The following is a 15,641-nucleotide window of genomic DNA, read 5'->3' as shown; positions in this document are numbered from 1 at the left end:
GAGACGTTAAATTCTACAACCACCTAAAAGGAAGTGATTCCGAAACATTCCATAACAGAGAGATGAACCTGGAGAAGAGTCCTCTAAGCAAGCTGGTCCTGGGACACAAACACACCCCACAGAGCCCCAGGACAGCAACACAATTAGACCCAATCAAATCATGAGAAAACAAAAATATAATTACTTGACACATTGGAAAGAATTAACAAAAAAACAGAGCAAACTAGAATGCTATTTGTCCCTAAACAGAGAGTACACAGTGGCAGAATACCTGACCACTGTGACTGACCCAAACTGAAGGAAGCTTAGTGAGCATAGCCTTGCTATTGAGAAAGGCCGCCGTTGGCAGACCTGGCTCTCAAGAGAAGACAGGCTATGTGCACACTGATCACAAAATGAGTTGGAAACTGAGCTGCACTTCCTAACCTCCTGCCCAATGTATGACCATATTAGAGACACATATTTCCCTCAGATTACACAGATTCACAAAGAATTTGAAAACAAACCCAATTTTGATAAACTCCCATATCTACTGGGTGAAATACCACCGTGTGATGTCATAGCAGCAATATTTGTGAACAGTTGCCACAAGAAAAGGGCAACCAGTGAAGAACAAACACTGTTGTAGGTACAACCCATAATTATGTTTATTCATTTTCCCTTTTGTTCTTTAACTATTTGCACATCGTTACAACACTGTAAAAATACATAATATGATATTTGAAATGTCTTTATTCTTTTGGAACTTCTGTGAGTGTAATGTTTACTGTTATTGTTTATTTCACTTTTGTTTATTGCTTTGGCAATATTAACATGTGTTTCCCATGCCAATTTAGCCCTTAAATTGAAATTAAATTAGAGAGAGAGAGAGAGAATTTCAGGACTCCCGAACAGAACGGGAGATTTAGCAAGTTTACTCATCTCTGTTGGTGTGCAACAGACCTACAGTTTTTTCACATACATCACACTGAAGTGTCACTCAAACGCATACATCACACCTATTCAAATAGACAAAGACCGTCTCCATGATTTCCTTTGCCTCCTCTTTAATGAGTTGAAAAGTAATTTTGGTTCAAATCCCTGTGGAATGTTTCCTTATTTCTAAACTTAATCCCAGTTCAGTCCCTGTCTGGTTCTCCGGTCGGTTACTTAAAAATGGCCTGTCTTTTTCTCTGGGTAGTAATGTTGAATATTTCTCTCCCTCCGTCTCTCTTTCTTTCTCTCTTTCTCCCTCACTCCCTCTGTGCCCCCCCACCTCTCTCTCTCTCTCTCTCTCGCTCCCTCTCTCTCTGTAGGTAACGCTTGTCCCTACATCGTAGACGATCCTAATGAAGACACCATCAGTGTTCTAGTGCGCCTCATCACAGAAAAGAAAGGTACTAGTTCATTTATGATGACGTCCCTGTTTATGATGATGTCACTGCTTCTGCTTATGTATTAGGCCTGAGCGTAAAGCAACCCCTAGCTTTTACCCCTTTTGTGTTGGTGATCTGAAAGTGAAAATTATGGGTGTGGGCTCTCCTATGCCCATTACAAGGCCAGGTTTAGGCATATTGCCTAGTCTGTTCAGATCTGCAAACACAGAGAGACGTCTCTGCTAATAGGTTTGTGGGGTTTGAAACCACTAACTTCATCAATACGAGATAATAGCCAATTGGGTTTGAGCGCGGTCATCACACTGATCTGATTTCATCCACTGTCAATAATATCTTCCCTAAAGAATCTCTCTGTGTGTGTGTGTGTGGGTGTGTGGGTGTGGGTGGGTGGGTGGGTGGGTGGGCGGGAGTGCTGCAATCACTCCTACAGTTATGTATGTAGTAATTCTAGGCAGTATTTGCTGAAGTGCTGTATGTGTTGTAGAGAATGCTGCTGCCCTGGAGGAGCTGCTACTGGAGTACGAGAGTAAACAGATGGCCATCAGCAAAGCCTCCTCAATCAAGTGAGAACCCTATATATGATACATGCATAGACAGACATATCCTACCTTAAACAGTGTTCTGCTTAGTCCTACTGGGCGAGAGCAATGCCTGCACTCAGTTCCTTCACAAAGTATTCATACCCTTGGACTTATTCTATGTTGTGTTACAGCCTGAATTCAAAATGGATGACATCACCCATCTACACACAATACACAATAATGACTAAGTGAAAATATGTTTTTAGATTTTTTTTGCAAATGTATTGAAAATTAAATACAGACGTATCTCATTGACATAAGTATTCACACCCCTGAGTCAATACTTTGTAGAAGCACCTTTGGCAGTAAATACAACTGTGAGTCTTTCTGGATAAGTCTCTAAGAGATTTCCACGCCTGGTTTGTGCAACATTAGGCAATTTTTATTTTCTAAATATGTCAAGTTCTGTCAAAATGGCTGTTGGTCATTGTTAGACAATCATGTTCAGGTGTTGACATAGTTTATCAAGCATATTTAAGACAAAACTGTAACTCGGCCACTCAGGAACATTCACTGTCTTCTTGGTAAGCAACTCCAGTGTAGATTTGGCCTCGTGTTTTAGGTTATTGTCTGGTGGAAAGCAGAGTGAGCCAAGTTTTCCTTTAGGATTCTGCCTGTGCTTAGCTCCTTTCCTTTATTTTTTATCCTGAAAAACTTGACAGTTCTTAACAATTACAAGCATACCCATAGCATGATGCAGTCACCACTATGCTTGAAAATATGGAGTGGTACTCAGTAATGTGTTGTATTGGATTTGCCCCAAACATAGCACATTTGCAGTATTACTTTAGTGCCTTGTTGCAAACAGGATGCATGTTTTTGAATTTCTTATGTACAGGCTTCCTTCTTCTTACTCTGTCATTTAGGTTAGTATTGTGGAGTAACTACAATGTTGTTGATCCATCCTCAGTTTTCTCCTATCACAGCCATTAAACTTTGCAACAGTTTTAAAGTCACCATTGGCCTCATGAAATCCCAGAGTGGTTTCCTTCCTCTCCGGCAACTGAGTTAGGAAGGACGTCTGTATCTTTGTAGTGACTGAGTGTATTGATACACCATCCAAAGTGTAATTAATAACTTCACCATGCTGAAAGGGATATTCAATGTATTTTTATTTTATTTTTACCCATCTACCAATAGGTGCCCTTCCTTGCCAGGAATTGGTCTTTGTGGTTGAATCTGTGTTTGAAATTCACGGCTCGAACCGAGGGACATTACATATAATTGTAAATTACGTAGTCATTGAGTTCATGCAACATACACATTTAAAAAAAAAAAAAATCCACTTTAACATTGTGGGTATTGTGAGTAAGCCAGTGAAAAAACATATTTATTCAGGCAACAAAATGTATTCATACATAGTTTTCATGTATTATATCTGTTTCCATATTATCCATGATTTTCTAGTAAAATAGACCATAATGGTTCATGAGAAAATATCCTAATCAAGTAATCAATTACCACCAGTTTGACACCAGAACATTGACAACAAATATATTTTGACATTTCATGCTGAAACCCTCATATTAAAACACTTAGTATTCACTAAGTTGACAGTTTATATTTAGTTTAATGTTTTACAGCTTTGTCATTCTATTTTTCTCTTTTAAAATCATCTTGCTTAATTATTTCATATAGTTTACATGTGGTAAGGCCTCACAGGGGACCAGAGATAATTAGACACCTGAGATAATCTGAAGTACTCAAAAGGGCCACTAGATGTTTTGTGATGAATGACTAAAAAAATATTGAAAGATACAAACATTCTGGTAGCTTACTAGTAAACTTAGAAAGTTTCCAGTAATATACCCTCCCTTTGAGACCCTATTCCTATGTGAAGACTCAATAGCACATCTAAGCCAACAGAAGTCCGTTAAGATGGTGTCTCATGAAGACGTGACAGTTTGAGCTACTCCAGGAAGTGATGTTGCAGGCTATGTCAGTGCTGCCGCCTCTCATTGAGTAACTCGAGTTCAAGGCCAACCGGGGTACTGCAAGCAACAATTAATCAGGGCTGTCAAACTCCTTCCATGGAGGGCCTAGTGTCAGCTGGTTTTAGTTTTTAACTTTCAATTAAGACCTAGACAACCAGTTGTGGAAAGAGCCTTTCTAATCAGTGACCTTAATTCATCAATCAAGTGCAAGGGAGGAGTGAAGACACTCGGTCCTCCGTGGAATGATTGTCGTCAAAACATGTTTTTATTTCTACGAAGACTGACCACACAGTTTTCTTTTTTCCATTCACTAAAATGGTGGAACCTGTTTTCTGCTAACAATGCCTACAGTAGCGCGGTCGGCCTTGAACTCCTGTGTCTTCACACACACTGACTGACCGACCGGTTCTCTATACCCTGTGCTGTAAAACACAGGTTACAGGACAGGGTGTAAAACACAGGTTACAGGACAGGGTATAGAGAACACAGGTTACAGGACAGGGTGTAAAACACAGGTTACAGGACAGGGTATAGAGAACACAGGTTACAGGACAGGGTATAGAGAACACAGGTTACAGGACAGGGTATAGAGAACACAGGTTACAGGACAGGGTATAGAGAACACAGGTTACAGGACAGGGTATAGAGAACACAGGTTACAGGACAGGGTATAGAGAACACAGGTTACAGGACAGGGTATAGAACACAGGTTACAGGACAGGGTATAGAACACAGGTTACAGGACAGGGTATAGAACACAGGTTACAGGACAGGGTATAGAACACAGGTTACAGGACAGGGTATAGAGAACACAGGTTACAGGACATGGTATAGAGAACACAGGTTACAGGACGGGGTATAGAACACAGGTTACAGGACGGGGTATAGAACACAGGTTACAGGACGGGGTATAGAACACAGGGTAAAGAACACAGGTTACAGGACAGGGTATAGAACACAGGGTATAGAACACAGGTTACAGGACAGGGTATAGAGAACACAGGTTACAGGACAGGGTATAGAGAACACAGGTTACAGGACAGGGTATAGAACACAGGTTACAGGACAGGGTATAGAGAACACAGGTTACAGGACAGGGTATAGAACACATGTTACAGGACAGGGTATAGAACACAGGGTATAGAACACAGGTACAGGACAGGGTATAGAACAGGTTACAGGACAGGGTATAGAACACATGTTACAGGACAGGGTATAGAACAGGTTACAGGACAGGGTATAGAACACATGTTACAGGACAGGGTATAGAACAGGTTACAGGACAGGGTATAGAACACAGGTTACAGGACAGGGTATAGAACACAGGTTACAGGACAGGGTATAGAACACAGGTTACAGGACAGGGTATAGAACACAGGTTACAGGACAGGGTATAGAACACAGGGTATAGGACAGGGTATAGAACACAGATAACAGCAAAAGGATATAATGTGCAGCTTAATGGAAAAGCCCTTCAGATGTTCTGAAATGTTCTGTTGTTCTCTCCTGTGAGTTTGGGACATTGCCTGTCAGCTTGCGTTCTGGAACGCTCTACATGCTCACACACACAAGCATTATGCACACATGCACACAAACACACATACCTTTTCTGTGGTCCAGGGGTAACCAGAGGTTAGTGGTGGTTGTTGGGGTCAGAGAAGCATCACAGGACCCTCCCACACAATGGAACAATAGGCGGCTCTGCACTGAGTGGTTTCATAAAGGCTGGGATGGCAGAGCCGCTTGGACACTGTGCATTTTAATAAAGGGAGGCTCTGCCCGTTGCCAGGTGTTTCACTGGTAGACCAGGGGCTTCAGTAGACCAGGGGATTCAGTAGAACAGGGGCTTCAGTAGGCCAGGGGTTTCAGTAGGCCAGGGGCTTCAGTAGACCAGGGGATTCAGTAGAACAGGGGCTTCAGTAGGCCTGGGGCTTCAGTAGGCCAGGGGCTTCAGTAGGCCAGGGGCTTCAGTAGGCTAGGGGATTGAGTAGGCTAGGGGCTTCAGTAATCTAGGGGCTTCAGTAGGCCAGGGGCTTCAGTAGGCCAGGGGATTGAGTAGGCTAGGGGCTTCAGTAGACCAGGGGCTTCAGTAGACCAGGGGCTTCAGTAGGCCAGGGGCTTCAGTAGGCTAGGGGATTGAGTAGGCCAGGGGCTTCAGTAGACCAGGGGCTTCAGTAGGCCAGGGGCTTCAGTAGACCAGGGGCTTCAGTAGGCCAAGGGTTTCAGTAGGCCAAGGGTTTAATTAGGCTAGTGGGGTTGGTTTCTGAAGAGGGCGATGTAGTTGGACAGAAACCAGATGTGGGGTATTGCTGTCTGTCCCTACCCTATTACACACACATACACACACACGCCAAAACCATGTAAAAGTGGGTGTTTTGCATGTGTGAAGCACTATGATCATTTCCCCGTCTGTGCATACCTGCTTTTGTGTGTGTGTGCCTGCATACCTGCTCATACATGTTCTCTCTCTCCCAACTCCAGGTTCCCGGTGCTGTCTCCGTTGACTCATTTCCTCTCCTTACCCAGACTTTGTCCTCACCAGTCTCACCTCCACACCATCTCTGGTCTGTCTGGCCTGTCTGGCCCCCGACACGGCTACTGCTGCTCCCGCTGTGCCCAGAAGAAATGGCCCCCCATCCTCCTGCCCCCCCTCGGCCCCCTCAAACCCCCAAAGTTCCTCCTGACCCCCCTCAAACACCCTCTGGACCTCCAGACCCTCCAGAAGACCCCTCTCCTACCCCCCGTGGACACACACCACTCCACCACTAAGATCTCCCAGACGCCCAGGGCTGGGTCAGGGTTACTCCCTGAAGGGAAGTGGAGGATTCCTGGGGAGGTGACCCGGTCTGTTGGGAGGTGAGGATGGAAACACACACACCCACACACATATACTGTTGCTAAGTGTGAGCATTGTGTACATACAGTTGAAGTCGGAAGTTTACATACACCTTAGCCAAATACATTTAAACCCAGTTTTTCACAATTCCTGACATTTAATCCTAGTAAAAATTCCCTGTCTTTGGTCAGTTAAGATCACCACTTCATTTAAAGAATGTGAAATGTCAGAATAAGATATAAGAATAAGAATAATCAGAATAATAGTAGAGAGAATTATATATTTCAGCTTTTATTTATTTCATCACATTCCCAGTGGGTCAGACGTTTACATACACTCAATTAGATATTTGGTAGCATTGCCTTTAAATTGTTTAACTTGGGTCAAATGTTTTGGGTAGCCTTCCACAAGCTTCCCACAATAAGTTGGGTGAATTTTGGCCCATTCCTCCTGACAGAGCTGGTGTAACTGAGTCAGGTTTGTGGGCCTCCTTGCTCGCAAACGCTTTTTCAGTTCTGCCCACACAGTTTCTATAGGATTGAGGTCAGGGCTGTGTGATGGCCACGCCAATACCTTGACTTTGTTGTCCTTAAGCCATTTTGCCATAACTTTGGAAGTATGCTTGGGGTCATTGTCCATTTGGAAGACCCATATGCGACCAAGCTTTAACTTCCTGACTGTCTTGAGATGTTGCTTCAATATATTCACATAATTTTCCTGACTCATGACGCCATCTATTTTGTGAAGTGCACCAGTCTCTCCTGCAGCAAAGCACCCCCACAACATGATGCTGCCACCCCCGTGCTTCACGGTTGGGATGGTGTTCTTCGGCTTGCAAGCGTCCCCCTTTTTCCTCCAAACATAACGATGGTTGTTATGGCCAAACAGTTCTATTTTTGTTTCATCAGACCAGAGGACATTTCTCTAAAACGCACGATCTTTGTCCCCATGTGCAGTTGAAAACCGTAGTCTGGCTTATTTATGACGGTTTTGGAGCAGTGGCTTCTTCCTTGCTGAGCGGCCTTTCAGGTTATGTCGATATAGGACCCGTTTTACTGTGGATATACAGTGGGGCAAAAAAGTATTTAGTCAGCCACCAATTGTGCAAGTTCTCCCACTTAAAAAGATGAGAGAGGCCTGTAATTTTCATCATAGATACACTTCAACTATGACAGACAAAATGAGAAGAAAAAAATCCAGAAAATCACATTGAATGATTTTTAATGAATTTATTTTCAAATTATGGTGGAAAATAAGTATTTGGTCACCTACAAACAAGCAAGATTTCTGGCTCTCACAGACCTGTAACTTCTTCTTTAAGAGGCTCCTCTGTCCTCCACTCGTTACCTATATTAATGGCACCTGTTTGAACTTATCAGTATAAAAGACACCTGTCCACAACCTCAAACAGTCACACTCCAAACTCCACTATGGCCAAGACCAAAGAGCTGTCAAAGGACACCAGAAACAAAATTGTAGACCTGCACCAGGCTGGGGAGACTGAATCTGCAATAGGTAAGCAGCTTGGTTTGAAGAAATCAACTGTGGGAGCAATTATTAGGAAATGGAAGACATACAAGACCACTGATAATCTCCCTCGATCTGGGGCTCCACGCAAGATCTCACCCCGTGGGGTCAAAATGATCACAAGTGAACGGTGAGCAAGAATCCCAGAACCACATGGGGGGACCTAGTGAATGACCTGCAGCGAGCTGGGACCAAAGTAACAAAGCCTACCATCAGTAACACACTACGCCGCCAGGGACTCAAATCCTGCAGTGCCAGACGTGTCCCCCTGCTTAAGCCAGTACATGTCCAGGCCCGTCTGAAGTTTGCTAGAGAGCATTTCGATGATCCTAGAAGAAGATTGGGAGAATGTCATATGGTCAGATGAAACCAAAATATAACTTTTGGTAAAAACTCGTCGTGTTTGGAGGACAAAGAATGCTGAGTTGCATCCAAAGAACACTATACCTACTGTGAAGCATGGGGGTGGAAACATCATGCTTCGGGGCTGTTTTTCTGCAAAGGGACCAGGACGTCTGTGTAAAGGAAAGGATGAATGGGGCCATGTATCGTGAGATTCCATCATTCCTTCCATCAGCAAGGGCATTGAAGAACCCCATAGAAAATCTTTGGAGGGAGTTGAAAGTCCGTGTTGCCCAGCAACAGCCCCAAAACATCACTGCTCTAGAGGAGATCTGCCAGCAACAGTGTGTGAAAACCTTGTGAAGACTTACAGAAAACGTTTGACCTCTGTCATTGCCAACAAAGGGTATATAACAAAGTATTGAGATAAACTTTTGTTATTGACCAAATACTTATTTTCCACCATAATTTGCAAATAAATTAATTAAAAATCCTACAATGTGATTTTCTGGATTTTTTTTGCACAATTGGTGGCTGACTAAATACTTTTTTGCCCCACTGTAGATAATTTTGTACCTGTTTCCTCCAGCATCTTCACAAGGTCCTTTGCTGTTGTTCTGGGATTGATTTGCACTTTTCAAACCAAAGTACGTTCATCTCTAGGAGACAGAACGCGTCTCCTTCCTGAGTGGTATGACGGCTGCGTGATCCCATGGTGTTTATACTTACGTACTATTGTTTGTAGAGATGAACGTGGTACATTCAGACGTTTGGAAAATGCTCCCAGGGATGAACCAGACTTGTGGAGGTCTACAATTTTTTTCTGAGGTCTTGGCTGAGTTCTTTTGATTTTCCCATGATGTCAAGCAAAGAGGCTCTGAGGCACTGAGTTTGAAGGTAGGCCTTGAAATACATCCACAGGTACACCTCCAATTGACTCAAATTATGTCAATTAGCCTATCAGACACTTCTAAAGCCATGACATAGTTTTCTGTAATTTTCCAAGCTGTTTAATGAAAGGCACAGTCAACTTAGTGTTTGTAAACTTCTGACCCACTGGAATTGTGATACAGTGAAATAATCTGTCTGTAAACAATTGTTGGAAAAATGACTTGTGTCATGCACAAAGTAGATGTCCTAACCGACTTGCCAAAACTATAGTTTGTTAACAAGAAATTTGTGGAGCGGTTGAAAAATTAGTTTTAATGACTCCAACCTAAGTTTATGTAAACTAGTTTTAATGACTCCAACCTAAGTGTATGTAAACTAGTTTTAATGACTCCAACCTCAGTGTATGTAAACTAGTTTTAATGACTCCAACCTAAGTGTATGTAAACTAGTTTTAATGATTCCAACCTAAGTGTATGTAAACTAGTTTTAATGACTCCAACCTAAGTGCATGTAAACTAGTTTTAATGACTCCAACCTAAGTGTATGTAAACTTCCGACTTCAACTGTACGTAGGCATATCCATGCACCGCATATCCATGCACCGCATATCCATGCGCCGTATATCCATGCACTGTATATCCATGCACCGCATATCCATGCACCGTATATCCATGCACCGCATATCCATGCACCGCATATCCATGCACCGCATATTCATGCACCGCATATTCATGCACCGCATATCCATGCGCCGCATATCCATGCGCCGTATATCCATGCACTGTATATCCATGCACCGCATATCCATGCACCGCATATCCATGCACCGCATATCCATGCGCCGTATATCCATGTACTGTATATCCATGCACTGCATATCCATGCACCGCATATCCATGCACCGTAAATCCATGTACCGTATATCCATGCACCGCATATCCATGCACCGCAATACCATGCACCGTATATCCATGCACCGCATATCCATGCACCGCATATCCATGCGCCGTATATCCATGCACCGTATATCCATGCACCGCATATCCATGCACCGCATATCCATGCACCGCATATTCATGCACCGCATATCCATGCACCGCATATCCATGCACCGCATATCCATGCACTGCATATCCATGCACCGTATATCCATGCACCGCATATCCATGCACCAATCTTCCGTTTGATTAACAGGTTTCAGGTGGCTCAGATTCAGGAGCAGAGGCCTGGTTCCGTGGAGATCACGTTCTGCCCAGAGTCGAGTGACTCAGTGGAGGATTCATCTCTGCTGGGGGCGAACAAGTCATCCTCGTCATCATCCTCACCAGCTGCCAGGGGTACACAGGAGGTGATGGTTACTTCCTGTCTTGCTGATACTCCCTCTCGTTTTATTTTCACCTCCTCTCTTCCTCTTTCCAGTCCACAGAACAATCTGCTTCTTGAGTTCTCTCAGGAGACCCTGGCAGCACACAGAGGAGATCATTTTCTTCTAGTGACCGCTGAATTATGGAATAGTAATACATTGCCTGTCATTGTGGTGCTGGGAAGAACTCTGTCAACCACACACACACACACATACTCCCTAGTTAGTCATCAGTGACAAAAACACACACGTCTAGCTCAGCACGTTTAAACGTGACACACACAATCACGACACACTTACGGTTTGTCAGTGCTGACGAGTGAATGAATTAAATTGTATTTTTGCATCAAATTGCCAGTTGGCATCCCATCCCTGACAGTTAGTGAGGAAGCTACTGACCCCTGGTGGTGACATTGGGAACACACACCACCTCAAGTCCTGCCTGTAAGTCACATTCCCATGAAGCAACATCCTGTGAGTCAACGATCAACCATTCTAATAATCTCTCTCGCTCTCTCTCTCTCTCTCTCTCTCCTATCTGTCTCTCTCTCTCTGTCTCTCTCTGTCTCTCTCTCTCTCTGTCTCTCTCTCTCTCTTTCCGTCTCTCTCTCTCTCTTTCCACTTGCTCTTTCTCTTACAGGTTAACAGCTAAACATTTGCAGAGTGGAATGCTGGGTAAAAATAACTCTACCTCGCTGATCGATGGATGTGATGGGATTCCAAAATGGTGACCAGAGAATTTGGGATTTGGGAAGTTAGCCTGGGTTCCAGACAAAGGGAAACCCTTGTATTTATAACACAAACAAGTTGTATCTATTCCTATTGTCTTTAGAGGCAGGGAGAAGAGAGGAGGAACAAACTATGAATTAACCCAACCGTGTGGTCAACACAGTCTGCACTCGACCCTGTGCAATACACACACACACACACACACACACACACACACACACACACACACACACACACACAGAGGTAGGCCTACATAGACACATAGACACATACAAAAAAGAACAAGTATTATTATTATAGGAAACCACTCCAATTTGTAGTGTAGAGAACTTTTAATCATTTTTCTAACACTTTCAGCTGTTTTGACTTGTTATATTTGAAACGCTGATTAGCGTAAGTTTTAGGCCTTCTTGATAATGTTGAATGTAGTCTCCAACATTGACAGAGAGACATAATAATATACAAACAGCATGAACTACATGTTGTACTCTTTAGCTCTTATAGATGGCATTTAACTTCATTTAGTTTCTGATTAAAGTTGAACTGGTGGTCAAAGCAGTGTAAATGACTGTATATATGTACATAGGGCTGTGAATATTGAAACTCTTAGATTTGACCAGAGGAGGGTCGGACAGCGACAGGGAGAGAGTCAGGGAGAGAGTCAGGGAGAGAGTCAGGGAGAGAGTCAGGGAGAGAGTCAGGGAGAGAGTCAGGGAGAGAGTCAGGGACAGCGACAGGGACAGCGACAGGGAGAGGGAGAGAGTCAGGGACAAGTTTAGGACAGGGTCAGGGAGAGGGTCAGGGAGAGAGTCAGGGAGAGAGTCAGGGAGAGAGTCAGGGAGAGAGTCAAGGACAGGACAGGGACAGGACAGAGTCGGGGACAGGACAGAGTCGGGGACAGGACAGGATCAGGGACAGGACAGGATCAGGGACAGGACAGAGTCAGGGACCGTGTCAGTCAGGGACCGTGTCAGTCAGGGACAGGACAGAGTCAGGGACAGCATCAATCAGGGACAGGACAAGGTCAGGAACAGAGTCAGGGACCGCGTCAGTCAGGGACAGCATCAGTCAGGGTCAGGGACAGGACAGTCAGGGACAGGACAGTCAGGGACAGGACAGAGTCAGGGACAGGACAGGGTCAGGAACAGAGTCAGGGACAGTGTCAGTCAGGGACAGGGCAGAGTTAGGGACAGGGCAGAGTCAGGGATAGAGTCAGTCAGGGACAGAGTCAGTCAGGGACAGAGTCAGTCAGGGACAGCGTCAGTCAGGGACAGGGCAGAGTCAGGGACAGGGCAGAGTCAGGGACAGACAGGTCAGTCAGGGACAGAGTCAGGAACAGGGTGTGGGTTTGCCAGTAGTTTGCGGTGCTTCTTTTGACACACTTAAGTATGTCCCAGGCATTTTGGGGGAGATGTGCTTTGTCCTGTGACTTCCTCTCTCCTGGCGTGTCACAGATCAGTTGACCCTCCCAGCTACACTGACCATTGATCAGTGGCATCCTACTCCATGTGGCACTTAGCTCAAACCATGACCTCACTTCCTGCCTTGTGACAATTGCCTTTCAACAAACATAGACTAAGGGTATTAGGATAATCAACTAGTCTCTTTTGCCCCCACAGATAAAGCACTACAGATGCATTATTCATTCCGTTTTCAGTCAACTGTTATTACGTATTGCTACACACACACACACACACACACACTGTCTCACTCTTCCAAGGAGAGCATGCAGACAGACACTATCATCTCTGGGTAATCTGAGTAAAAACTGTATTCTCAGTCCTCCTAAAGGGAACTACATTATCATAGGAATATTTAGACTTTGACCATCTCAATGTCATTCCCTCAGCTGCATTTCAAGTGTTTTTACTTCAGTTTTTAGTTTGTTATTTGAATAGATTTCTGAGTGGTGGCTGACGTAGCTGCTTCACTGTGGAAACAGTTTGTTATTTGAATAGATTTCTGAGTGGTGGCTGACGTAGCTGCTTCACTGTGGAAACAGTTTGTGTTTTGCAGTTTACATTTGATAAAGGGTGGATGATGATCAGGATCTAGTTGAACTGTTTTTTATATTCTGTATGTTGCTGTTTTTGCCGTTTAGAACCATTGTCTGGAGTTGATCATATTTATGGGTTGAACATTTCCATGTTTTAATCAAATTTATTATAACATGTTATAAACTGATTTATTATAACATGTTATAAACTGGTTTATTATAACATGTTATAAACTGGTTTATTATAACATGTTATAAACTGATTTATTATAACTTGTTATAAACTGATTTATTATAACATGTTATAAACTGATTTATTATAACATGTTATAAACTGATTTATTATAACATGTTATAAACTGATTTATTATAACATGTTATAAACTGATTTATTATAACATGTTATAAACTGATTTATTATAACATGTTATAAACTGATTTATTATAACATGTTATAATCTGATTTATTATAACATGTTATAAACTGCAGTGTTGAAGAAAGGAAACCAACTCATCTTCTTTACATTGTTGATTTGTATTTATTATGATATTGCATTTTTCTCTATGATATTTCTACTCTTGAAATAAATGAGCGGTTTATTTTGACTCGTCTGCGTGTGTTTTGTGTTATAATGCATGAACTTTCCACGGTAAACACGCGTGTGAGTCTATATAAGTCCACGGTAAACACGCGTGTGAGTCTATATGAGTCCACGGTAAACACGCGTGTGAGTCTATATGAGCCCACGGTAAACACGCGTGTGAGTCAATATGAGCCCACGGTAAACACGCGTGGGAGTCTATATGAGCCCACGGTAAACACGCGTGTGAGTCTATATGAGCCCACGGTAAACACGCGTGTGAGTCAATATGAGCCCACGGTAAACACGCGTGTGAGTCTATATGAGCCCACGGTAAACACGCGTGTGAGTCTATATGAGCCCACGGTAAACACGCGTGTGAGTATATGAGCCCACGGTAAACACGCGTGTGAGTCTATATGAGCCCACGGTAAACACGCATGTGAGTCTGAGTCCACGGTAAACATGTGTGTGAGTCTATATGAGCCCACGGTAAACATGCGTGTGAGTCTATGAGTCCACGGTAAACACGCGTGTGAGTCTATATGAGCCCACGGTAAACACGCGTGTGAATCTATATGAGCTCACGGTAAACACGCGTGTGTATATGAGCCCACGATAAACATGTGTGTGAGTCAATATGAGCCCACGGTAAACACGCGTGTGAGTCTATATGAGTCCACGGTAAACACGCGTGTGAGTCTATATGAGCCCACGGTAAACACGCGTGTGAGTCTATATAAGTCCACGGTAAACACGCGTGTGAGTCTATATGAGTCCACGGTAAACACGCGTGTGAGTCTATATGAGCCCACGGTAAACACGCGTGTGAGTCTATAAGAGCCCACGGTAAACACGCGGTAAACACGTAAACACGCATGTGAGTCTATATGAGCCCACGGTAAACACGCGTGTGAGTCAATATGAGCCCACGGTAAACACGCGTGTGAGTCTATATGAGCCCACGGTAAACACGCGTGTGAGTCTATATGAGCCCACGGTAAACACGCGTGTGAGTATATGAGCCCACGGTAAACACGCGTGTGAATCTATATGAGCCCACGGTAAACACGCGTGTGAGTCTATGAGTCCACGGTAAACACGCATGTGAGTCTATATGAGCCCACGGTAAACACGCGTGTGAATCTATATGAGCCCACGGTAAACACGCGTGTGAGTATATGAGCCCACGGTAAACATGTGTGTGAGTCTATATGAGTCCACGGTAAACACGCGTGTGAGTCTATATGAGCCCACGGTAAACACGCGTGTGAATCTATATGAGCCCACGGTAAACACGCGTGTGAATCTATATGAGCCCACTGTAAACATACGTGTGAGTCTATATGAGCCCACGGTAAACACGCGTGTGAATCTATATGAGCCCACGGTAAACACGCGTGTGAGTCTATATGAACCCACGGTAAACACGCGTGTGAATCTATATGAGCCCACGGTAAACACGCGTGTGAGTCTATATGAGCC

At 43.8% G+C, this 15,641-nt stretch overlaps 1 protein-coding gene across 1 annotated transcript in view; it reads left to right on the top strand.

Moving 5' to 3' along the window:
• LOC139386326 (tumor necrosis factor receptor superfamily member 19L-like) overlaps positions 1-12,299 on the top strand; it is a 51,881-nt gene extending 39,582 nt beyond the window's left edge. The window contains exons 7-11 of the mRNA XM_071131849.1: positions 1,296-1,376; positions 1,861-1,939; positions 6,373-6,747; positions 10,682-11,294; positions 11,491-12,299. Coding sequence (XP_070987950.1) covers positions 1,296-1,376; positions 1,861-1,939; positions 6,373-6,747; positions 10,682-11,087 — 941 coding nt within the window. The 3' untranslated portion in view covers positions 11,088-11,294; positions 11,491-12,299. The remainder of the gene's footprint in view (positions 1-1,295; positions 1,377-1,860; positions 1,940-6,372; positions 6,748-10,681; positions 11,295-11,490) is intronic.
• The last annotated feature ends 3,342 nt before the right edge of the window (positions 12,300-15,641 follow it).

The sequence above is a fragment of the Oncorhynchus clarkii genome, chromosome 27 (assembly GCF_045791955.1).
Source record: "Oncorhynchus clarkii lewisi isolate Uvic-CL-2024 chromosome 27, UVic_Ocla_1.0, whole genome shotgun sequence".
Taxonomy (NCBI): Eukaryota; Metazoa; Chordata; class Actinopteri; order Salmoniformes; family Salmonidae; genus Oncorhynchus; species Oncorhynchus clarkii.
The sequence above is the reverse complement of the archived record's forward strand: the minus strand, read 5'-3'. Positions and strand labels throughout refer to the sequence as shown.